Source organism: Doryrhamphus excisus, linkage group LG18 (assembly GCF_037039965.1).
Source record: "Doryrhamphus excisus strain RoL-2023G ecotype Guam linkage group LG18, RoL_Dexc_Guam_v1.1, whole genome shotgun sequence".
NCBI lineage: Eukaryota > Metazoa > Chordata > Actinopteri > Syngnathiformes > Syngnathidae > Doryrhamphus > Doryrhamphus excisus.
Window position 1 is genome coordinate 17,295,610 of NC_136374.1, and position 24,026 is coordinate 17,319,635.

General features: G+C 44.1%; 1 protein-coding gene across 4 annotated transcripts in view; it reads right to left on the bottom strand.

Annotated features, from left to right (window-relative positions):
• Window positions 1-248: 248 nt before the first annotated feature.
• The window catches only part of LOC131105911 (calmodulin-binding transcription activator 1-like), a 67,241-nt gene continuing 43,463 nt past the window's right edge, over window positions 249-24,026 (bottom strand). For 2 of the 4 annotated variants that reach the window (XM_078798767.1, XM_058054411.2), the window contains 16 exons: window positions 23,175-23,328; window positions 19,162-21,023; window positions 17,411-17,537; window positions 16,142-16,276; window positions 10,926-11,074; window positions 9,699-9,883; window positions 9,547-9,625; window positions 9,210-9,477; window positions 8,247-8,761; window positions 7,202-7,350; window positions 7,023-7,084; window positions 6,838-6,953; window positions 6,676-6,744; window positions 4,843-4,988; window positions 4,695-4,766; window positions 249-4,103 (listed from right to left, as the gene is read on the bottom strand). In XM_078798767.1, the coding sequence (XP_078654893.1) occupies window positions 4,028-4,103; window positions 4,695-4,766; window positions 4,843-4,988; window positions 6,676-6,744; window positions 6,838-6,953; window positions 7,023-7,084; window positions 7,202-7,350; window positions 8,247-8,761; window positions 9,210-9,477; window positions 9,547-9,625; window positions 9,699-9,883; window positions 10,926-11,074; window positions 16,142-16,276; window positions 17,411-17,537; window positions 19,162-21,023; window positions 23,175-23,328 (4,164 nt within the window). In that variant the 3' untranslated portion in view covers window positions 249-4,027. Of the gene's footprint in view, window positions 4,104-4,532; window positions 4,564-4,694; window positions 4,767-4,842; window positions 4,989-6,675; window positions 6,745-6,837; window positions 7,085-7,201; window positions 7,351-8,246; window positions 8,762-9,209; window positions 9,478-9,546; window positions 9,626-9,698; window positions 9,884-10,925; window positions 11,075-16,141; window positions 16,277-17,410; window positions 17,538-19,161; window positions 21,024-23,174; window positions 23,329-24,026 lie in introns of all 4 variants that reach the window. The other 2 variants (XM_058054413.2, XM_058054410.2) reach the window with 2 other exon arrangements.

Here is a 24,026-nt window from a genome sequence, read left to right on the forward strand (position 1 = left end):
AAGTGCTTTACATTGTAATATAATATTATATTAAAAAGCATTGTAGCATACTATCATTTTTATTTAATGCAAAATAACTTAAATGTAACTTACATTTCTGGTACTAAGGAGGCTAAAATTGAGAGAAACCATTCCAGCTTTTAGACACGATTAATATTTTTATGTTGAAATCTCCACACAAAATGATCAAGTATGAAAACAAACACCAAAGAGGCAGTGATGCCATACACACACCAGACAAAAACTCATTAAAGTGCAAATTTTCTTTTTATTCTGATTTCATTTTACAGCAGAAATTATGTAAAGCATTCAGAGGACATTTTCCACATATAAGGGCAATATTCAAAACACTTTGCATGGCCTCAGCAACAAAATATTCTCTTAAAAACATCAACAGTGTTGTGATGCCTCGTGCATGCAAAAAAAGGTGGAACATAGGAAGTCAAACTAGGCTAGAAAAGAAGAGGAATGATCGGCATGGAGAACACAACAGCAGGCAAGGTTGGAATAGAGCGGGAGATGAGACAGGAGACAGAGGAGTGGAGAGGTCTAAGCCTTGGAATATCTATAAGGGTCTACCATTCTAGCATGCAATGTGGTGTTTTGGCCCCCAAAGGTTACCGTTCATTTTCCAGGGCCACCATTGGGAACAGAGGCCGTTTCTGCGCATGGCTACCAGCGACTGTATCTTTTAACTTTTTTCCCCAGTACTTTTTTTTTTTTTTTTTAGACATAATCTCTTTTTTTTTAATACACGCTCTCTGTGTTAGCCATTCAATCTGTGAATTGACAAGCGCAAGGATGTTGTGGTGTGTGTGTGTATGTGTATGTGTGTGTGTGTGGACAATCTACACAGGAGTTGTGCTGAGGTGGGAGGAAATCTGTGTCTGAGAGGAATCACGGAAGTGCACATTTTAGAGATCTTGCAACTTTCCGGTGTTTTAACACAAGTATAACACATGACCGGGACAGTTTTTCTACTTCTTTGTATTAAATCTTGTGCGTTTACGACCTTTAGAAATCGCTAAAAAAAAAAACAAAATACACAGATTACACTTTAGCAAATAGATCACATTCACCGCCGCCTCACAAAATGAGACTAAAATATGCGAATGAGATTGTTTTCATCGGACAAACAAGTATCCTGAACGTATGGAGTTGTGTGTTAGCAATGAATTAGCGACACTCCACATATCATCTCCCTGTTCTTTAACCCTGAGTAAAATCTAAGGGAGAGATTGAACCGTTCCCGAAGACGTAAGCACAGAGAGAAAGACTGTGGCCTTCTTGTTGTGTCTGACTGTGTACAATTGTGTTTGTGTGAGAGAGACACAGGGTGGGACAGACACGGAATGATGGGACAGGAGCGTGCGGCACAGTTCTTTTCTTTTCTGGAAAACTACTGCGTTCTTATTTCACGTTAATGCTACAAGAACATGTCAATGTGATATCGGCGCGGGAAGTCAAACCATCCTCCCGCCCCATTACACTTAAGACGTTCGCATGACCGGGGACGGAGAGAAAAAAATCCTACGGATTTGAGGTTCCAATACTGAAAAATGCACACACAAGCGGGCAGACTGTATAATCGGCACACGTCGGTGCGTTCAATTCGCCACTCGTCACTTTGAACACACAATTTCTTGAAAGCAAAAAGGTAACTGGCAGCCATTTGGAGAACATACAATAGACATTTCCTGATATTAGCTTGCACTTTTTTTTTTCTGTTATTGAGCAGGCACTTCCTAAACAGAGCTTTCCAGAATTCTTAAGCACATGTCGTACAATGGCAGTGATGAGGAGAAAACGGATTCAAATGATACGTAAAGAGTGCGAAGGAGACATTCTGTTAGTGAGAATGGTTTGAACTAAAAAGGTAGTATGTTGCTGAAGCACGACCACATTATAAAGAATGTAGCACCCTCAATGCCTCCGCCATGTCAGCATCTTTACCGCCGTTATTTTCACTATTTTGCATCTTCAACATCATCCTCTAGTCAAACTACACTTGAGCTATTACTATCTTGTCTACTGTTTATTGTCTGTGTGTGTTGCCTCTGTGCATCTTGCTGATATCTTTTGGGTGTTATTTTTTTTTTCCCCCCCAACGTAAAGTATTAGGCAAAATAGCATTCATAATAATTGGCACTACTGGCAAAAAAGTGTTTGATTTTTGCTAGCCAAGGAACAAAAGCACAACGTGTAAATGTTTTGTCTGAAAGATCACTGTTTCAGCTAACTTTGTTTTCCCCACTTATTTAATTCTAACGTTACATTTTTTTTTTTTTCGTTTGCATGCTTGAACAAAATGTTCTTTTTCAGTAACACTTATACTGGATACTCTTAAGGTGAAGCCGTTAAAATCCTCTCACAGTCCATAGCCACTAACATGTTCTTTTTGCTGTTTCTTTGTCGTAAATATCATGCACATTACTCGGTTTGTAATATCTACATTATTTACAAGCAATACAGCCATCCTGTGTAGCCAGGTCTCTATGTTAAGTTCTCATTATGGGAGTAAAATAATTTATAATCTTAAATACAGTCCTCTTATGAAAAAGTTTCAGGGTCCTCGTATCCCCTTACCTCGTCAGTTTATATACAGGAATATGCAATAGTCCAAAATATGGATTTGGTTGCCCGTATGGGCTAATATGGGGATCAATGCCCTGTATAGGGGTAGGTATCGGACCCGTGTCCTGTACAGAGCTAGCATAGAGACCTCTCAGAGTCAGGAAGAAGTCAAGGCAATGTTACTGTGTGTGACTCTCTCCTCAAAACCACAGTTAGGATTTCGAGGTTCACGCGAAAAACAAACTAACGGAGACATTAAACCACCGCAACGTGTCATATTTTAGCACACAGGGAGTAGGAGCAGGGGGGTCAGGGGGGTGGGGGGCGGAAACCAGTCTCAAGCTTAACCACTCTTGAGCCAATCAAATAAATACCAGACCCTTAAATAAATAAACATTTTTTTTTCTTTTAAAAAAAAGCACCCAAAATATGTCATTTGTCCTTACACAATTCACATTACGCAGGGCAAGGATAGGTCGATGAGAACAGTGAGACACAACTACACATAGAAATACAAAAGAAACGACACGAAAGCAGTTTGGCAAGCATGCAGGAGCTCGTGGCTCAAACACATGCATCGAGAATCGAACGAACACAGACACACCACGTGGGGGCTGGCAAAGTGCTGCCCCTGAGAACAAACTCCATACAAAGTCCATGTAACAAATTAAGACATCGTTAAGTCAGACCCCCAACCCTCGCGGAAACGACGCTCCTCTTACATTCAAGTGGTTCCTCCCCTTTTGATCATGTGACCGGCTGATAGGCTGGGACGCCTGGTGAGTCAAGAGTGGTGGGTGATGTCGTAATTATACCGAGTTAACAGGATGATTCGCCACCGAAGCTCGTCGGGATGATGGAGGAGGAGGCGGAGGAGGAGGAGGAGGAGGAGGAGGAGGAGGAAAAAGCCAAATAAAAAGAAGGAAAAACTTGCATGCAAATGCAACATAGAAGTGAGTTTTTTGGTTTATGTTTTCTTATCCTTTCACGGATCATCGTTTGGGTTTTGCATGAGTTCGGCGAGTCCCGCCAGACGACTGACGCCTTCCACCGCATCCGCATCCGCAAACGTCGCCATGACATCGTCGGCCGCTTCCTCACTCACTCCCGTTTGGCTGGCGGACTTGCCAAGAAACAGACCCATGAAGAGTGCAAAGAATGCCATGAGGTTAATGTGATGGCCTCCCGGTGAAACCGCGGAGGAGGATCAGTGCTGTGGGCGGAGCCAGATCCCCGGGCTCGCCATAGTAGTCTGTGTCTGAGCTGCCATGATGGACACCTATCCTGTCCTCTGTCAGTCTGGGAAGTTTCGCTCTTCCTCTTGAGAGAAGACAGGATAGAGGGCGAGCGAAAAAGGGGGCGACGAGGATGGAAGGGACGGGGGAGGGGGCAGGGGGGCAGGGAGGAACGTAGTTTGGAGAGGAAAAAGAAGAAGGAGGAGAGTGGGGGTTGCTCACAGGCTGAGTGGGCTGTGGGCGGGGCCCGGCGGTGGGCTCTCAGGACCCCTGGCCTTTTTCTGCTCTCTGACCCTGGTGCAAAAACACATACCGGGCACACGTTAGAGTCCTTTTTTCCTTGGCGTGTCCAAATGTCCGCACGTGTTGCCGTGTGAGTTCATTTTCATTTTCAGGGCGAATGCCCGCCCGATCCTACCCTACCCGCTCCCTCCAGGCACAAGACAAGCAAGACGTTTGTTTGAGTACCCCGACTGATGTCATGCTCCCGGGAAGACCGTGTGCAAGAGTGCTCCTCTAGTTCTAGTTCTAGATCTATCCGTCAGTCATGCAGAAGTAGAAGCATCATTCCGCAATCCTCGACGAGACAGACGTGAGAAGAAGAGCGAGGGAGAGAAGGATCATCCGGTCAGGATACTCTCTCCTCCCCCGAACATGCAAACAGGCACCCGCCACCAGGATAGAGAGAGAACGAGCCAGAGAGCAGAGGGGGAGGAAACTCACCCGCTTCAGGGGCCTATGGTCCATCAAAGGGCTTCGCGGGAACAGTAAAACAACAGCAACTATTAGCACCAATGCCTGTGTGGCAGTGGGCTGTGATGTGTGTGTGTGTGTGTGTGGGGGGGGGCATCCAGTATGTCGTGTGGGAAGAACTTTATGACTCACCTGTGGCGGCATCGGAGCAGGAACCTCAGGATCTTGCGTGCAGCCTGGTTCTGCTTTTTAGTTAGAAGGTCTCTGCGGGGAAAAACATGGCGTTTTGTTTTCAAGATAACCGTGAGCGCGGGTGTGTCTTCACATGTTAGTGGAATACCTGAGGGAGTGTCTGTAGGAGCGGTAATATTGCTGTATGAGGACTGCTGCTCTGCGACTCTGTTGGAACTTCCTCTGCTCGTGAAAACTCCGGAAACGGCTCTGGATCAGGATGGCTGCCAGGGTCATCCTCTTATAAAGTGCATACTGACAAATACAAGATTAGAAACATGGTGGCGCTGGTGGGCACACAATCTTAACAAAGATGCTTTATGCAATATACAGAATGACAGCATGTTTTAGTTCCCCGCAACCTCCCCCCAGGGAGGCCCCCGCCCCACTATTTGAGAAGCGCTGGGATAATAGAAGATACATTTTTATACAGCCCACAATGTACATTTCCTTAGGTCCTTCTTCATTTCATTTCTGTTTAACAGTTTCTGAAAATATGGTGGTTAGCGCGCAGCTAGGAGACCCGAGTTCAATCCCACCCTTGGCCACCTGTGTGTGAAGAAAAATCAATAATAAAAAAAATATATATGAAATTATTTAGGGGGGCTTAAGAACATTTTAGGGGGATCCTATTATATGCAATTTGTCAGAGATTTTTTTTTGTAAAAAAAAATCTATTAAAAAAATATCAAATTATTTAGGGGGGCTTAAGAACATTTTAGGGGGATCCTATTATATGAAATTTGTCAGAGATTTTTTTTTGTAAAAAAAAATCTATTAAAAAAATATCAAATTATTTAGGGGGGCTTAAGAACATTTTAGGGGGATCCTATTATATGAAATTTGTCAGAGATTTTTTTTGTAAAAAAAAAGATTTTTGTAAAAAAAAATCTATTAAAAAAATATCAAATTATTAGGGGGATCCTATTATATGAAATTTGTCAGAGATTTTTTTGTAAAAAAAAATCTATTAAAAAAAATCAAATTATTTAGGGGGGCTTAAGAACATTTTAGGGGGATCCTATTATATGAAATTTCTCAGAGATTTTTTTATGTTAAAAAAATCAATTAAAAAAAACTAATATAAAATTATTTAGGGGGCTTAACAATATTTCAGGGGGATCCTATTATATGAAATTTGTCAGAGATTTTTTTGTAAAAAAAAAAATCACTAACAAATATCAAATTATTTAGGGGGGCTTAAGAACAACAGCCTACTAGTAGTAGTAGTAGTAGTAGTAGTAGTAGTAGTAGTAGTAGTAGTAGTAGTAGTAGTAGTAGTAGTAGTAGGCTTGTGTTAGCTTGCATTATTGGCTTGCTTATTAGCCTGCTTTTGCCCTATTATATGAAACTTTTCTTTTTTTAATCAACTTTTTCTCTTTACACGTTTTTGCTCATTTGACCATTTCTGTTATTGGATATTGTTATGGATATCTCATCATTTCAACTTGATTCCCATATTTTGGGAATCGCATTTTGAAAAAATTGCCTCCGCAACATTTTTTTGTTTCCCATGAGGACTTAACTATTTTTTAAATTACATTTTAATTTTTTAAGACGTTGATTTTTTCCTCATAAAATTACTGCAATTTCTTCAATTTTTGCTGTTTTGTTTTCATTTTGTTTAATTAAATTTTTTTAATGTGCACGGTCCAATTAAAAAAAACAAACAAAAAAAAACAGCCATGAGCCGCAGTTTGGACACCCCTGAACTAAACACTTTCATTGTGGTTTAATTTATTTAGAGGAAGCGGATCGATTTTAATAAGCCCAGTAACATGCAGTAAAAGTGAAGAGAAACATTGCACCAAACATGAAGATAAAGCGGTAGAAAAGTCATGGATGAATGGTTCGGGCTTTAGAGGTGAAGAAGCGATTGCTCTAATTCCGACTAGCTTCATCAGTAATGCAGATATTTAAAACGCCTTCCAATGAATCTTACCTGCTTGTATCTCTTATAGCAGCGCTGAATCACTGCTGCAATCTCTTTGCGTTGTTCCTGAATCGGACCCTGGGGGGGGCGATGGAAAGCCTTCGTATAAAAGTAGCAAAGAAGATTGGTGCAAGACGGACGCATGCAAAGGAAAGCAAGTGGAATGGACACCTTGTGTTTTCTAAGGGAGTGCAGAGCGTTCCTGATGGTCTCGTACAGTTCTCTCTGCTCTGCTTCCGTCATGGCTAGAAAAGATGAGTCCGTTTTCAAGCGTTCCCCTTTCATAGCTGTGGAGAGGAAGGAGTTCCAGTCAGAGCGGTTGGACAAGGCTTTCTCAGCTTGTTGACTCAGCTCACCCTCAGGCCCTGAGTGAGAGGTTGGTTTAGGGCCAGGAGTATGAAGTTTGGCATTAAGGAACCTGGAGAGCACCAGAAAGTAAAGCACACATCTTAGCAAAGCTAAAAATATATATATTTTGCTTTTTTTTTTAGCAGACTAAAGTATAATAGAAAAATATTTATATTACATAACGCACCTTTCCACTTCAGCAAGATAACCAGACAATAATCTGACATCCCTGCTGAGGCCCAGCCTTCCAGAGTCCGTGTCAGTCTCCATGGTCCCCTGTTTCAGTCGACCAGCGGATGTCTCCATGATGTGATCAGCTAACATTGAAATGTCCACCTGGAACACACACACACACACACACACACACACACACATGTAAGACCCCTGTCTTTTGGACAAAGTGTGTGTCAGATTTCATAAGAAAATCAATGTATTACTGTAATTAGTAAAAACATACAGGGAACCTGGACATTAATTTTCTGAATATCTATGCTGACCTAATGCATTTGCACCTAATCAAAACAAAACAATTTCACTATGCACATATCAGTGTGTGTGTGTGTGTGTGTGTGTGTTGCCCCTATTAGGACCATTAACATGAAGCAAGATTGGAATCATTTTGTTTGTTTAAGCTACATGTTTAATAATATTTTATATTTTTTATTTAATAATAATAATATTATTATATATTATTATTATTATAATTAATAATTATTATTATTATATAATATTTTGTTATATAATATTTCTTTATTTATGTGTTTATTTATTTAATAATAATATTGTGATATAATAATAATGATTATAACTGGTAATTATTATTATGGGCGGCACGGCGGTCGAGTGGTTTGCGCGAAGGCCTCACAGCTAGGAAACCCGAGTTCAATTCCACCCTCGGCCATCTCCCTGTGGAGTTTGCATGTTCTTCCGGTTTTCTTGCGATTTTCTCCGGGTACTCCGGTTTCCTCCCACATTCCAAAAACATGCTAGGTTAATTAGCCACTCCAAATTGTCCATAGGTATGAATGTGAGTGTGAATGGTTGTTTGTCTATATGTGCCCTGTGATTGGCTGGCCACCAGTCCAGGGTGGACCCCGCCTCTCGCCCCGAAGACAGCTGGGATAGGCTCCAGCATGCCCGCAACCCTTGTTGCATCTGTAATTACTACTTGCTACTACTTATTCCACAATTAGCATGCATGTGAGCTCTTGAAGTGGAATACTCCCGCATACCTGCAAGTCGTCTGTGTTATCCTGATAGGTCAGCAGCTCTGTCTCCTCCCCCCTGTCAGTCAGCACTCTTTGGCGCAGGTGAACCGCCAGTCTCTCCTTCCCCAGAATCCTCCTGGCTAGGCTACGCTGCCCCAGAGTCTGTCTCAGACTCCACCTGACGCCCCCTCCCGAAGCCCCTATCCTGGCCTGCAGGTGGGAGAAGGGGGGGCTGCTGGGTAGCCGAGGACGGTCGGGACTGAGCCTGGCGGGAAGTGCGTTCCGATTGCTGAGGTTGGGATGTTGGATTTGTTGGGGGCTGGGGAGAAGGGGGAGGTGGTCGTTGGGACTGAGGTGCTTTGGGCCGGAGGTTAGGTCGCTGGAGGTTAAGTTAGAGAGTTGCTGCTGGGTGGCTTTGAGTCTCTTAGCTGGGGGTGGACCCGCCTGCTCTCCCTGGGTTGCCTGTGAGGCTCGGGGTCCTGTCTGGTTCCAGGTCTGGTTGTTTGACTGTGACTGACTCCCTGGCCTCGTTCTCGCCTCTGGGAAAACAAAGACATGAGAAATAAGAATATTGTTATCACACTGAATATGGTGAGTTCTGCAGAACATCAGACTTGGCCGTGAGAGGTTAAAAGAACACAAAATAAGCACCGCCCTCCGCATACTTGACTCATTTCATACAGATGTTGGAGTTTTAATTCAAAATGTCTGTCATAGCCCTACCATGCAAGCACTGTCGCCCCCTAGTGGCTGAGGTTAACATGGTTAGTTTGGAACTAAGTCTTTTCAAGCAATGTCAAAGCATTATTGGCACATTTCCTGTCCAAGATCCCGAAAACCTTCAGCGAAAAAATATCAACCTTTTCCAAATAGATTGTCTGAGCTGAGAAAAGTTTCCCGATGCTGCTACTATTAGGATTTACTAATTTATAACCCATAATATAATCAATATTAATCACATACAACTACATCCATGAGCTTTCTCACCTGAGTTAGCGTTAGAAGAGTGACTGCTGCTTATTCTACTGAGTTCAGCGCCACCTCTCCACCTGTCCATCCACGAATCAGCAGGCTGGCTTTGAGCTTGAGGACTCTGCTGCAGCTGCTCCAAGAGCTCGGCCAATCGCGTGTGGCCCCGCGATCTGGCGATGTTGAGCGGCAAGCGACCCAGAGAGTCAGGAATAGCCAAAGCTCTTGTGTCCCACTGGTAGAGCACCAGCGCTGCGTCAGTATGACCAAGAGCACAAGCCCACATCTGTGGAGACCAAGGGTAAACATTCACACGGCATAACCCTTCAGGTATTGAGGAGTATTGATCACTCACCAGTGGTGTGCAGGAGAAATGGTCCACGTTAAGAGGATCCACTTCCAGCTCAAGGTCAATACTGTCAGCGTGCTTGGTTCTGCAGAGCAAAAACAAGCACATGAAATGAAACATCTCTCTTAATGATGTGCTGCTTCATGTGTGGTACTCACCGCCAGCGGATCAGAGTCTGAATGAGCCCAGCGTAGCCCTGAGCTGCGGCCAGATGGAGTAAGGTCATTCCTCTGGAGTTCTTACTGTGGACGAGCTGATTGGAGGAGGCCCAGCATGGCTGGGACATCATCTTCTCACACACAACCACAACTCGCCCCTCGAACGAACTGTGGTCCGGAGAGGTCTGGAGAAGAAAGTGGTACAGTCAAGAAAGTGGAATCATATTTTCAAGGAGAAAACTTGAAGTTTATATGCACTAAAAATAGTCAGATTACCAAAATGATGAAGTCTAAGTTCTCATGCACGTCCTCTAATGCAATTCATTCATATACCGCTTATCTCAGATATCCTCACGTCTTTTTCCGACACTTTTAAACAGGTACGTTTTTTATAGTATCCACATAGTTAAAAAATATATGCTTATTTCATTTTCTGTATCTTTAATTTGTCCTGTTGCTGATGTAAACAACATGATTTGTTTAATACACTGTGTACCACTGTATGGATATGTTCTGTTTTATTGTTATATTTTTGGGATGCATGGTTGAGGAGTGGTTATTGCGCAGGCCTCACAGCTAGGAGACCCGAGTTCAATTCCACCTTGCATAACATACTTTAAAATATATGCTTATTTAATTTTCTGTATCTTTAATTTGTCCTGTTGCTGATGTAAACAACATGATTTGTTTAATACAATGTGTACCACTGTATGGATATATTCTGTTTTATTGTTATATTTTAGGGCTGCATGGTGGAGGAGTGGTTATTGCGCAGGCCTCACAGCTAGGAGACCCGAGTTCAATTCCACCTTGCATACATGGGTTTTCTCCAGGTACTCCGGTTTCCTCCCACATTCCAAAAACATGCTAGGTTAATTAGCCACTCCAAATTGCCCATAGGTATGAATGTGAGTGTGAATGGTTGTTTGTCTATATGTGCCCTGGGATTGGCTGGCCACCAGTCCAGGGTGGAGCCCACTTCTCGCCTGAAAACAGCTGGGATAGGCTCCAGCACCCTTGCAACCTTCATGAGGATAAGCGGTAGAAATATTTATTGATATCCTTATATCCTTAAATATTATATTTGATATCCTTGATATCCTTGGTGCTTTATCTATAGCACCATTGTAGTTCTAAATATCCCCATAGATTCCTTACTTATTATTAACTTATTGTATATAAGTACATCAAAATGTCGCTCATAAAAATGCCATCTTTCAGCCTTACTTGAGACTGCTGTTCAGTGGCTCCCCCTCCTTCCACCCCTCCACTCTTGGTTGCCATGGTTTCTGAGCTGGGGTTTTGATTGGTTATATCAGCCATCCTCTGTTCCATCTGCTCCAGACGCTCCAAGATGGACATCCTGAATTGGGTATCTACAAAAAATAAAAACAGGATAAGACATAGGCAGAGGGCTTGTATTGGAGGGAAGACCACCAAGGGTCTGCGCCAGCATTGGTAAGCGGATGTGGAATAAAAGTCATCTACCAATTTTTGGAGCTTTTTAAAAGGCTGATGCTTTACTTCCATGCAGCTGCGGTTTTGCTGCAGTGTACATCATGTCACTCAGCCCCCCCCCCCCCCCCCCCCCCTTGCTGCTGTCTGTAGGACAGTCTGAGAAAAAGGGGCGGAGCCACGTGAGTGACACAAAGACCAGGCTTCCAACATTGCTGTCTGCCAATCAGATTGAGACTTTCAACTAATCATATGGAAAGTACCGCCCTTTTTGCCAAACGATGTAAACAAGCAACCCGAAACACACAGTAAGAAGCACACATTCAAAAAATAAGTTACAACTACTTATCTTTATCGTTATACTTCTAATGAGACTGTAATAGTCCCTGGAGAGTTTAGTAGCGTCAATTTCCAAGCAAGCCATTTCCCATATAGCTAAACAAGTGATCGCTAGCATGTTGTACAGGCACATGATTGACAGCTAGCTACACAAAATGTACATTGTTACAAACTATAAGGTTCCCTCAGAGATATAGTATATACATGCGATCTCCATCAAGTAAAAAACAGATTATCCTAAGGAGGTTAGCCACCCATTAGCCACATTGCACTTGTTGTTTTGTTATTGTTCCGTAGGTCTGGTTCAAACATTTAGCAAGCAAACAACATGTCTACCTGTGGAATATCATTTCCCCTATTGTCTTATCAATAAAAAAAGAGATACAATCATATCAGATCTATCCAAAGCATCGTCTGACTAAACAACTCATGCAACACACCGATTACACTTTCCAGTCATCATTTCTTAAAATCAAATCATCTACGAACCCAAACAGCGAGTCTCTCTTTGTTCCCGTTTCTGCACAACCGCGTTAGTTTGAAGTGTGCAACACACATTGATACTCGGAACAACAGAGAGAGGGAGAGAAGGAGAGAGAGAGAGAGAGAGAGAGAGCAAGGGAAGGAGAGGGAGAGACCACGTTGAGTGTGTGGAGGGGAGAGACAGCGCTTCAAATCAGCGCGCCAGACTTCGGAGCCGCAGGAGGTTTGATCGTCATCGGCGCTTAAGAAGACTGCCCCCCCCCCCCCACCTAAACCGGATCAGACGTGTGATGACGCCGGGAATAAACACAGTTACGCTCAAACATGCTCTTTTATGTTTTACCCGCTCGGATTGTGGTGCGTTTGTGTGTACACTGTGAAGCTCTGTGCGTAAATGTGTTGTCATAATAACGGCGGGCGGGGGTGAACATTTTGGGTGTCGGGGGGGGGGGGGGGTGCTACTTTGTCTTTCTTTGCCCTTCACTTGTGCATGCAGCGCGCTGTGACCGTGCAGCCGCATTGCCGCATTGCGCAACGCGCAGACGGGGGCGCACACACGCAATGAAGGGTATGTCTCACTCAGGAGACGCGTGTTGCCGACGCAGACGTTGCGTGGATTACAGCCCAGACCACAGACGAGCATGAACTTACACTTTTAAAACCTTGCAGTTGGATTTAACTAAGACGAGGAAGCTCTAAGTTTATGTCACTCAAACTGACATGCCTCATTTCCATATGAGATGGACCTCCCCAAAACAGAAGGACAGCACAGTTTGATCTCAGCATCACCCGGCCATGACAGCTTAGCATTTACAGGGTTCACATCAAGACCAAAGAAACTGAATTTCCAAGCATTCCCAGCTCGCCAAGACGCTGATAAATAACCTTATTAACGTTATCTCACTAAATTAGCACAACCTTCATAATTTCCATCCATCCATTTTCTTTGCTGCTTATCCTGACTAGGGTATGTTGGAGCCTATCCCAGCTGTCTTTTATGACATAACTACTCCTGGGACAATAGAAATGAAGCTCGGATTTTAGAGAAGTCAGAGTAAAGTGGATCAGGGTTTTGTTGGTGTTTAGATGGAGCTACACTTGGTTTTTGGGGGAGGTTTTTATGTATAGTTTTGTGTCACCAAGGACACCAAAGACAACTCATGCATGCTGATGATGTGGCCAAAAGGTAGTATGACTGCCTCTGAGTCAGTATATGCTGTTATTTTTAAGTTCCTACTATTTAAGTTCCTATTTTCGTTTTTGGTTCCTACCTAGCTGCATGTAAGTTAATGAGGCGGAACTAATTGTCTGTAAAACTGTCGTTTCCACACATACATGTTTAACCGTTACACCCACAGAAAATAAGCTCCGTTGTTTGCCACACTACGTAGAACTCACAGGCTAATAGGTGCTAAAAGTTAAAGAAGACATATATAATTCCGTCCTAAGGCATATGTGCAGCTATTACGGTGCAGTATACGTATAGTTTTGTGTCACCAACGTAGCAGTGAAACGAGAACTCATGCTTGCTGAAGATGTGGCCAAGATGTAGTATAACTGCCTCTGAGTCAGTACATGCTGTTAGTTTTAAGTTCCTACCTATTTTCGTTTTTGGTTCCTACCTAGCTGCATGTAAGTTAATGAGGCGGAACTTATTGTAGGTAAAATTGTCGTTTCCGCACGTACACGTTTAATCGTTACACCCATAGAAAATAAGCTCCGTTGTTTGCCACACTACGGAGAGCTGACAAGCTAATAGGTGCTAAATTTAAAGAAGACATCTATAATTCCCTCCTAAGGCATTTATGCAGCCATTAAGGTGTAGTATATATGTTTTGTATTATTTTCGTTTCAGTCGTTTAGTGTTAGTTTACAGTTTGCTATACCAGATAAGGCTAATCATGCATTGTGTTGCACATGTGATGGTTGTTTGTTTATGGAAATGTTTCTATGTAATGTGACAAGTTTATTCGCACTACTGTTAAGAAAAAGGCTTAATGATAAGAAAACTAATTTGTAGACATAATATGTTATTGTATATTTGTGTATTATGTGAGCAGTGACTTATTGTATTTTGTATTTGTTTGAACCCCTTTTAGTTCTCACGTTGGTTGTTGGAATAAATCCATCAGTAAACTCAAGAACTAGTTGCTGTCTGTCGTTGCACATCCGAGGTAATTACAGGTAGCATGTATGTGATGAACAGTATAGAGCCAAGGACTGACCCTTGTGGAACACCTAAAACCACTGCAATGGAGTTCTTATGACAGTCTGATGGTGTTTTGTAGACGGTCCAGAAGGAATGTATGGAACCACTGTTCAAAGGCTGCTGTCAGGTCAGGTTTGAATTGGTATGGTATGGTGCTGCATGAGTGCAGCAGACAGTAGTGAGTTACGGTTCATTCATGGAAACATAAAATCCAACATGTATTGTGACTTTCTGAATTCAAGGTATAAGCCCCCGTCTGAAGACAGCCGGGATAGGCTCCAGCATACCCCCGCTACCCTAGTGAGGATAAGCATAGAAAATGTATGCATGGATGGGGAGGGCACGAGCCCCTCCTTTGGGAAACTAACAATATGCTAACAAGCCCAAACACAGCGTCACCATTTTAACCTTGGTGTATTCACTGGGGTTGCCAACTTTAGAAAGTAACGTCTGTGTGTTGAGTCATTTTCAGAGGATACATCTGCTGTCTATACTAACGACTAACCTAACATCAAGCCAAGTTTCATTTCTGCCATAAGATATCAAATGCTTGCTGAAATGTGAGGGTTGTACTCAATTTTGTAAGACACTGTAAATCTACTGTAAATTTCGGAATATTGAGCACAAATCTAAAAAAAATCTAAAAATTAAATGTATTAAAAAAATTGTACATATCTATAGGCCACACCCTATAAACCTTGCAATCCTACCTACACCTAGTGTTCCCAGGGTCATTCGTTAATTCTGATGAGATCACCAATGACCTCCTAATGGGAGTGGATTCTGGCCGACTCGATCATCCTCCTCAACAGGCTATCCTCCATTGGCATCATCCACACCCACCTCAGTTCATCCAGCTCAAGCCCTTTCGTGTTACTTTTGGTGTTCCTCAAGTCTCCGTCATGCGACCGCACCTTTTCCTCATCTGCCTTCCCCCTCTGTAATATTTTCTCTAAATACTACATCCATTTTCATTGCTTTGCGGTTGACACCCAGCTCTATCTTTCAAGCTCGCCTCAAATTTTGTCAAACTCGGCTGTGAAAAAACAGAAAGCCTTTGTTTAGTTTCCCAATCCACACCATCCCAGAGTTGACAGTTCATGTGGAGTTCCCTCAACATGGACAACATCACAGTCTACCCCTCCTCTCAGGTTAAGAGTCTGGGTGTCATTCTCGGTAGCTTGCTATCATTCCAATCCCTCGGCACCGTGGGTTGCACAGCTTTCAGCCGCCCTGCTCCCAAACTTCAGAACTCAATCCCACCAGACATCCGTATCATAGACTCTAGTCCTCTTTTGAAATTCAGACTCGAAACCCACTGGGCCGCTTATGCTCTATCTTTATTATTATTCATTTTCTACCGCGTATCCTCACGAAGGTCGAGAGCGTGCTGGAGCCTATCCCAGCAGTATTTGGACAGGAGGCGGGGTACACCCTGGACTGGTGGCCAGCCAATCCCAGGGCACATATAGACAAACAACCATTCACACTCACATTCATACCTATGGACAATTTGGAGTGGCTAATTAACCTAGCATGTTTTTGGAATGTGGGAGGAAACCGGAGTACCAGGAGAGAACCCACACATTCAGGGTGGAATTGAACTCGGGTCTCCTAGCTGTGTGGCCTGCGCACTGACTTTCCACCGTGCAGCCTTTGCATTTTATTTGATCTTATTTTATGTTTTGCATTGCTTTGATGTTTCTATGTCCAGATTGATTGGTTTCCTTGAAAGGTGCCTACAAATAGAATGCATTTGTATTATTAAGCAAAAAAGTAGTAGCTTATTGTGTGGAATTTCTGTTTTTTTTCTCCATCTGGAAAGTGAAAGACATACTCATCATGCCACGCCGTTTAAATGTAAAGCACTTTCAAGAACCCAAAGCTCCTTGTCGGAACCTCAAGTGTGTGAAAGTACACTCCTATGTTGCCACAACACACAGATGAACAGTCTCACCGTCTAGAGACAGCCAGTCGTGCTGAGAAGAAGGAAGGGCGGGAAGGTCGCGTGCCTTGTATTCAAACACCACAGATGAAGAGATGACCTCTCCACCCATCGCTACCTGCAGCATGACTAGTCCCGTGTCATGGGCTGGAAACAAACACAGGGAAATCATACCATTAGCGTGGAGTGGGTATTGACCTTATTATGGGATAGTACTGTTTGTTTTGATCAAAGTGTGTATGAGTAAACTGACTTTTAACGTGTGTACTCTTAGGAGACATTCAATGATCTGATTAAGTGACTCAAGCAGCTATTGCATCATCCCAATAAGGCATTTTAGTCCTGAACTACACACAAAAGAAACATTTGGCACCCCTACTGTGTTGCATGACAAATGCACCGCAGGCGGCGCCGTTATTAAACACCAAAGTTTGACCCCATACATCAGATTGACTTGTAGTTGCGACTTGAAGGTGTTTAGCTGAGTCACCACGGAACGCCATGATGTTTTTCCAGTCGATTCAGTCACCTTAAGGTGTGTATCGCAGTCTTTTGGGGGGGGCATGGGTTGGACTGGGAAATTAATTACCCACAAGTCATTGAGCATTAGACTGATTATAATGGATTTTTGACAATATCTGGATTACAGTTGTCCCTAAAATACAAATTCAAGGCATTGAGAAGAAATACTGTACTCACATATAGCGAAATCATTATCATGGGACAAGTTTTTGCAGTATTTTCACAGGTTAGTGATTGTGTGTAAAAATTGTGTGTAATCATGATGTAGAAGTATGCAATATAATTTCTATATAAGCTGAAGTAAGTGTATCAAATGAAACAAACCATAGGCTGGGAATCTGGGATGGAAACAAGCGACTAACGCTCCGGAAAAAAACCCCAAAATAACATTAAACTTGGGAATTTGAAGTAACTTCACAAAAACAAGTCCAAACAACACAAACCTTTGCAAGCACCGTTATTTATGTATTATATGTCTTATTTTCTGTTATTATGTTTATTATATTGTGTGATACCAGTGTAAAGGTCATATAGGGGTGTTATTTCATGTCTGGAGGGCTCTAATCATATTAAAAAAACACAATTTGAATGTCATAAACATGTTTTCTGTGCTCTAGCTATAGCTAATATATTCCTACAATTAACCCCTCTAGTGTATGCTTCCAAAGCATTTTGACCACATCCCACAAGGGGGGCAACAAAAACACCCGTACTTCAGTATGTTCATCCCGGCTGATGCTAAAGTGTGACATGTGATACCTGGACAGTAGCAGCGTAGCACACCAGGTTGGATGAGGGCAGCAGGGACGCTGATGTGGTCAAACAAACAGCTGTACTCGCTGCTTGACTCCAACCACGGTCCTGTGATGAGCACCTTGACGCCACCCTGAAGCACAAATACCCGTCAATGACAGCAGCAGTGGAGTAAACTCAAACAAATGTGATAGAAATAGGTACTATGGTCATAGCCAAAAACTTGTAATGCCTGGAGTTTGTTAAAATTTGCAGGTTTTTTTATTATTAAGTATTGACCACAACGTCTCGTAGGAATTACGGTTTGACTCCAAATGTTGATGTTTTGTTCCCCGAGCCGGTTAGATATCACTTCTGCCTTATGGCAAGGCGCTCCGTCACGCTAGAAAAAGCTTTGTTGTGGTTGGGAGAAATTGCTCTCAAAGGATGTTTTGGTACCATTCTTTAAGCGCAGCACTGGCGGTGCGCCAATCCCACATCTAATTCAACTTTCCGAGACTGTCCTGACACTTGCTGAACTTTCTCGGGCGCCCTGAAGCCTTCTCAACAATTCAACCTTTCTCCTTGAAGTCCTTAATGAGCTGATAAATGGTTGATGTAGTTGAAATCTTACTAGCAGCAATGTCCTTGGCCGTGAATACCTTTTTAACCAGAGGATAACTATCATGATGCCAGCAGGTCCTTTTGTGACAGGACTGAAATGCAGTGGAAATTTCTTTTTGGGATTAAGTTCATTTTATAATTGCCATTCATCTTATCACTCATTTTAACGGTAATGAATATTTGTGTCATTTAAATTTTTTTTGCCCATAACTGTATAAACAAGGAACATTGGACAGTTCACAGAACAAACAAAAAAGTATCATCCAAATTTATCTATTCATTTTGTAATTATTTAATGTTTTCATTTTTATTTAATGTTTAATTATTTGATTTAATGTTTAATTATTTTATTTATTATTATTATTATTTAATTATTAATTATTTAATATAATATTATTTAATTTAATTAATAATTATTATTCCCTACTAAGTCTGCTGCCCCTGCGACCGGGACCTGCATAAGCGGAGGAAAATGGATGTATTATTACTTAATGTTTTCATTTTTATTTAATGCTTAATTATTTTATTTATTATTATTTAATTATTAATTATTTAATACAATATTATTTAATTGAATTAATAATTATTATTCCCTACTAAGTCTGCTGCCCCCGCGACCCGGACCTGGATAAGCGGAGGAAAATGGATGATTGGATTATTATTTAATGTTTTCATTTTTATTTAATGTTTTCATTTTTATTTAATGTTTAATTATTTATTATTATTATTACTATGATTATTATTTAATTATTTAATGTTTTAATTTGAAAAGAGAACGCTCAATTGGAGGCGTAAGTGCTGCGTAGTCGTTTGTCAAATACAAAAATCATTTAAAAAGTTCTGCCTTGAAATGCATTAATAAAGATAACAACATAATAATGACAAATAGAGAAAGCATCGCCCCGAAGATGACGTAACGGCAGCTAGAGGCGGCGTCAATGTGATTCACCGACGATTCCGCGTGATAAATGGATGAATTAATGAAGCCACCCAGAGGAATCAGTGTAATATTGAAATTTCATTAACTCAACAATCATTTCCGAGCACAATTCCATTTTTGAACAGCAGCAGCAGCCATCTTCCATCATGCGTCAGACCCATTTTACTCTGGGCAACAATGATGAATAAATAATGATACTAATGTTGTTACTAACCTCTGGATAAGACCACTCCGGGGAGTAGTCTGTCACACCAAACAGCCTCCCGGTCTCCTGGAGCATTCCCAGGGCTCCCTGCTCCACTTCTGAGCCTTGTAGGTGGCCTGCCCCTGTGCCCTGCTCCTCCCCGACCGCCCCCTCCTGGGGCATCAGAACCCCGGTGACAGCCGCCCCGACCCCACCTCCAGACCCCTCCACCGAGATGAAATCATTTATGAGGTCAGAGAACTGGCTTCCAAACGAGGCCTCAAAACCCTCCAGGCTGATGGCGGCGCCGGCTCCTGCCGCCGCCGTGGCCGATACGCCCCCACCTTGTGGAGGGAGGGAGGAAGTGTAGAGCGCCCTCTCCATGCTGGCACCAGCGCCTATTGACTGAGGACTGGCCCCCACCGAGCCTCCGGGTCCTGACAAGCTCACACCGTTACAGAGAATTTCATTTTCCCCACTTCCTGCGGCGCCGCAGCCCCCGCCCCCTTCCTCGCCGCCGCCATTGTCATCCGTAGGTTGAAGGTAGCGCTCCGTGTCCACGCTCGCATAAGCCTCGTGAGCAGATCCAGACTTGAGCATCAAGTCCCCGCCGTTCTCAGCGGCTTTGCTGGCGACCTCCTGATGACCCCCGCCGCCGGACTGGTCAACACGCGTGTCCTGGCTGGTCAGAGCAAACGAGGCCCCCGGTGCTCCTTTTTCACTCCTTCCACAGAGCGCCTGCGGGTCTTGGCTGGTTGGATGGAGGTGCGAGTGCGGGTCTCCGTTGGTGACGGGGGTGTCTCTCTGCAGGCTTATGTAAGACCCGGCTTCGTCCGACTCCTGCGCTCCCTCGGCGCCGTTGGTCTGCTGCTGGGAGGACTGGTTCGCGTGAGCCGGGGCCTGCAGGAAGAGGTTGGGCGAAGGGTGGTGAGCGGACTGGGTTAGACTTGGGACACACGGCGATGACATGACCGCGCTGAAGTCCATTTGCTCCAAGGTGGTGCTGGGGCTGAGACCCGCCCCCTCGCCGACATAACCGCCCTGAGGCGCTAGCGGCTGCTCCAGGGGCGTGGCTTCCTTCTTGATGTTGTTGACGAGGGATGGGTTGTAGACGAATCCGTTGGAGGAACAGTGGATTCCCCCGTCGTTACCGTTACACCCCTCGTTTTTTCCGCCGCCTCCTCCGTAGGTCTGGCCCTGCTTGGGGTTATTGAGGAAGCAGTCAGGGTCAAAGGTCATGGCAGTCTCAGGAAGGCTAACTCCTCCACCAGAGTCTAACGAGCTGGAAAGAACCAGCTCCGCTCCCTCCCCTAAGCCGACCCCGCCTGGAAACGACGCAAACCGCTGGTTCTCTGGGGCGACGGCCAACAGGATGCCGGTGGCGGCGCTCTCGTGCGGCGATGGCAGCAGGTGGGTGTGGCCGGCGGAGTAAACCGAATCCCCAGTCAAGGTGGTGACCTCAGACATGAACACGGCGGTGCTCTGTGACAGGCCGGCGGCGCCGATGGCGAGCGCCGGGCTGTCGGCCATGTCGCTGGCGATTGAGAGTGGGGAGCTCTGGGTGGTGTCGGGGACTTCCACCTGGTTGGCGGAGGTGGAGGAGGACACCTCCATGCTGCTCTGCGGGAGCAGGGAGGGCTTGGTTATTCGCCCGTTTCTCCGATCTCCTCCGCCCGCTCTGCTCCGCCGCCCCACGGGACTGGGCTCCGTCTGGCCCTCCGACACGTCGCTGTTCTGGACCTCCGTGCCATCCGCTTCCTCCGATCTCTGGCCTGCCGTGATGCCGGCCCCCACCGTAGCGCCGCCCCCTGCCGCTGCCCCCGACTCCTGCTTGGAGGAGATGATGCGCTGCTTGACGCTGGAACATTTCTGATGTAGGCTGCTTCCGGCACCTGACGGATGTGGAATACAATCACTGGCGTTAAAAATGAACTGCTGTACGGTGGTCTAGTGGTTAGCGTAGCTAGGAGACCTGAGTTCAATCCCACCCTCGGCCATCTCTGTGTGGAGTTTGCATGTTCTCCCCCGTGCGTGCGTATGAAAGGGGTAAATGAACCTTTACTGAACACGCCTATTTCCGATTCGGTTAACATCCGTTTCAGTTAGAGTCGGACCTTCTGCAATGAATTAATGACACTAACCAAGGTTCGACTGTAACTTAAAGTAGTCGATGTACAATTTGGAAAAAAAAAGCATTAATATAAGTCATCTCTACAAATGGGGTGGGTTTTCTCCGGGTACTCCGGTTTCCTCCCACATTCCAAAAACATGCTAGGTTAATTAGCGACTCTAAAATGGTGGGAATGGTTCAATAAAATGCGAATAATTAAAATAAATAAATAAAATGAAAAATAAAAGAATAAAATATGAAAATATAAATAAATAAAATATAAATAATATAAAAAAATAAATACAAAATAAAACATATTTATTTTTTTAAAAATCAACAAAAAAATATCAAATGATTTAGGGGGAGATAGGAACATTTTAAACATTGAATCCACCCTAAAATAGGCCCAATGACGCCAAATGTTAAGAAAATAAGGACTTCCAAACTACTATATAGGCTCCCACTGCGAAAGAGTGGTTAGCGCGCAGGCCTCACAGCTAGAAGACCCGAGTTCAATTCCACCGTTGGCCATCTCTGTGCATGTGTGACGTCGTGCGTGGGTTTTCCCCAATTACTGCGGTTTCCTCCCTCATTCCAAAAACATGCTAGGTTAATTAGCAACAAAAGAGTGGTTAGTGCGCAGGCCTCACAGCTAGAAGACCCGAGTTCAATTCCACCGTTGGCCATCTCTGTGCATGTGTGACGTCGTGCATGGGTTTTCTCCAGTTACTCCGGTTTCCTCCCCCATTCCAAAAACATGCTAGGTTAATTAGCCACTCCAAATTGTAGATAGGTATAAATGTGAGTGTGAATGGTTGTTTGTCTATTTTTGGTTTCTATGATTGGCTGGCCACCAGTCCAGGGTGCACCCCGCCTCTCACCCCAAGACAGCTGGGATAGGCTCCAGCACCTCCACGAATGAATGAATGAAAAATGAACTACATGCATGTTAGATTTCCCTGCCTGTGAGGCAATGATTTGGTTGCATTAACCCAAGTGTCCATTAGCGCCCTCCTCTGATAGGAATGTAGAACTGAAGGTATTATAAATACCTAAAAGCAGTATATCAGTGATACAAGTGTACAAATACTCCCCAAAAAAAGGCAAAGGAAGTGTAATTTGTAAAACATGCAAGTTGAAACACAATAAAAAAAGAGTATTTGTAAATGTGATGTCTTCAAGCTGCAGCCGGGGAGATGATCTTTTGAAGAGAGAGATAAGTACTATTTAAGTCAACAAGCCACTTAGTTCTGGGCAGCTGTCCTTTTTTGCCCTTCAAAACCACATCAAAAGATGAGTGTGATTAGGTAATTCCGTGTGTGTGTGTGTGTGTGTGTGTGTGTGTGTACTGAAGTTATCTTCTCTCGCTGATGCTCACTTATGAATAATACATGCTGGATATTTCGGGCACCTCTATCTTGTGTCCCTCCGTTCTCCCCTTTTTCTTTGGTGCAATGTGTAATTGCCTGTAGGTGGCAGCACGGCACTGACTTTTGGACTGATCCCCCCCCCCACCGACCCCACCACCACCCACACCCCCACCCCATCCAAACGTCACATTATGGTGGTCTCTAAAGACAACCTTGTTGAAAGACGCCATGAAGATGTAAAAACTAAAGTCTCGTATTCATGAGAGCAACATTTGAAATGAATTCAAACAAATTGTCTTTTTTAAAAAAATCCAATTTCCATATTATCTGAAGTGCTGCAGTTACCTCTTATCTCTACTGAATTTTGGAATCTATTAAACCCGTGTTTTTTGTTTTTTTTTTGAAGTCTGGTATCTGAAGTTTGGCTTTAATTGGCTTTTCATCTTTTTAATTACGATGGCTTGGCTTCCGGGGCCCAGTATGACTCCTATTCTCAGGTTAAGGACGAGCGAGCGGGCCCAAGGAAACAGTTAGGAGGGCAGCGAGCGGCGAAGATAACTCACACATGGGTTTGAGTTGTCCGATGAGCTCCTCCTTGCTCCACTTGGCCCACTCCTTCCTGTCGGTGTTGATGGAGCAGAGAACCGGGCCGCACGGCTTCCCGCTATCGTCCACCGCCGGCACGTTCAGATAGTGCACCAGCACAATATCCGGGTTCTGGAACACACCAGGACATATCTCGTTGGTTAAACACGCCGTCTATTTGTTGCTGGTTGTGTCTCCATGAGCAAGGCACTACATTGATTTTGCAGAAGGACGGGAAACGGACAAGGAATGCGGGAGAGTATGTGGAGGTCAGGAGGGAGGTCGGACATAGCGTGTCATACAAGATTCTCTCACCTGCCTATAAAACATTTAACAGCGCCGGCCCGCTCATCGCCCCCCCAGCCCCCCAACCGCCCAGCCCAGTGGAAAGGTCCACATGATAGAAACGGACTGAGCGTGTGCGGCTGGCCATACTATATATCGCACACCAGCAAACCTATAGAATTTACACCCCATGAATGATTCAACAAGTGCGTATGTGCGCTCGGTGCGGATTTGAGAGCAAGTTTGGAAGCTCTTCTCGATAAAAGATTCAGTAGACGGACTCAGGTGAGGGGGAGGGGCCCGCTGAGGTGGAACTAGAAAATGGCACAGTGGGCTGCTGCGGCACCACACTGTGCCATGCAACAGCACAGACGGGGCTGCTTTATGATCATATTCGCTGATGGGATGTGATATATGTGCAAAGAGCAGAAAATGGTACACCCCCCCGCCCCCTTCCTCTTCCTCAAAACCCCCTCCCAGGTTTAGACTCATAGAGTCACACGGGAGGCAAAATAAAACGCATTTGATCAGGGGCAAATTGTGTC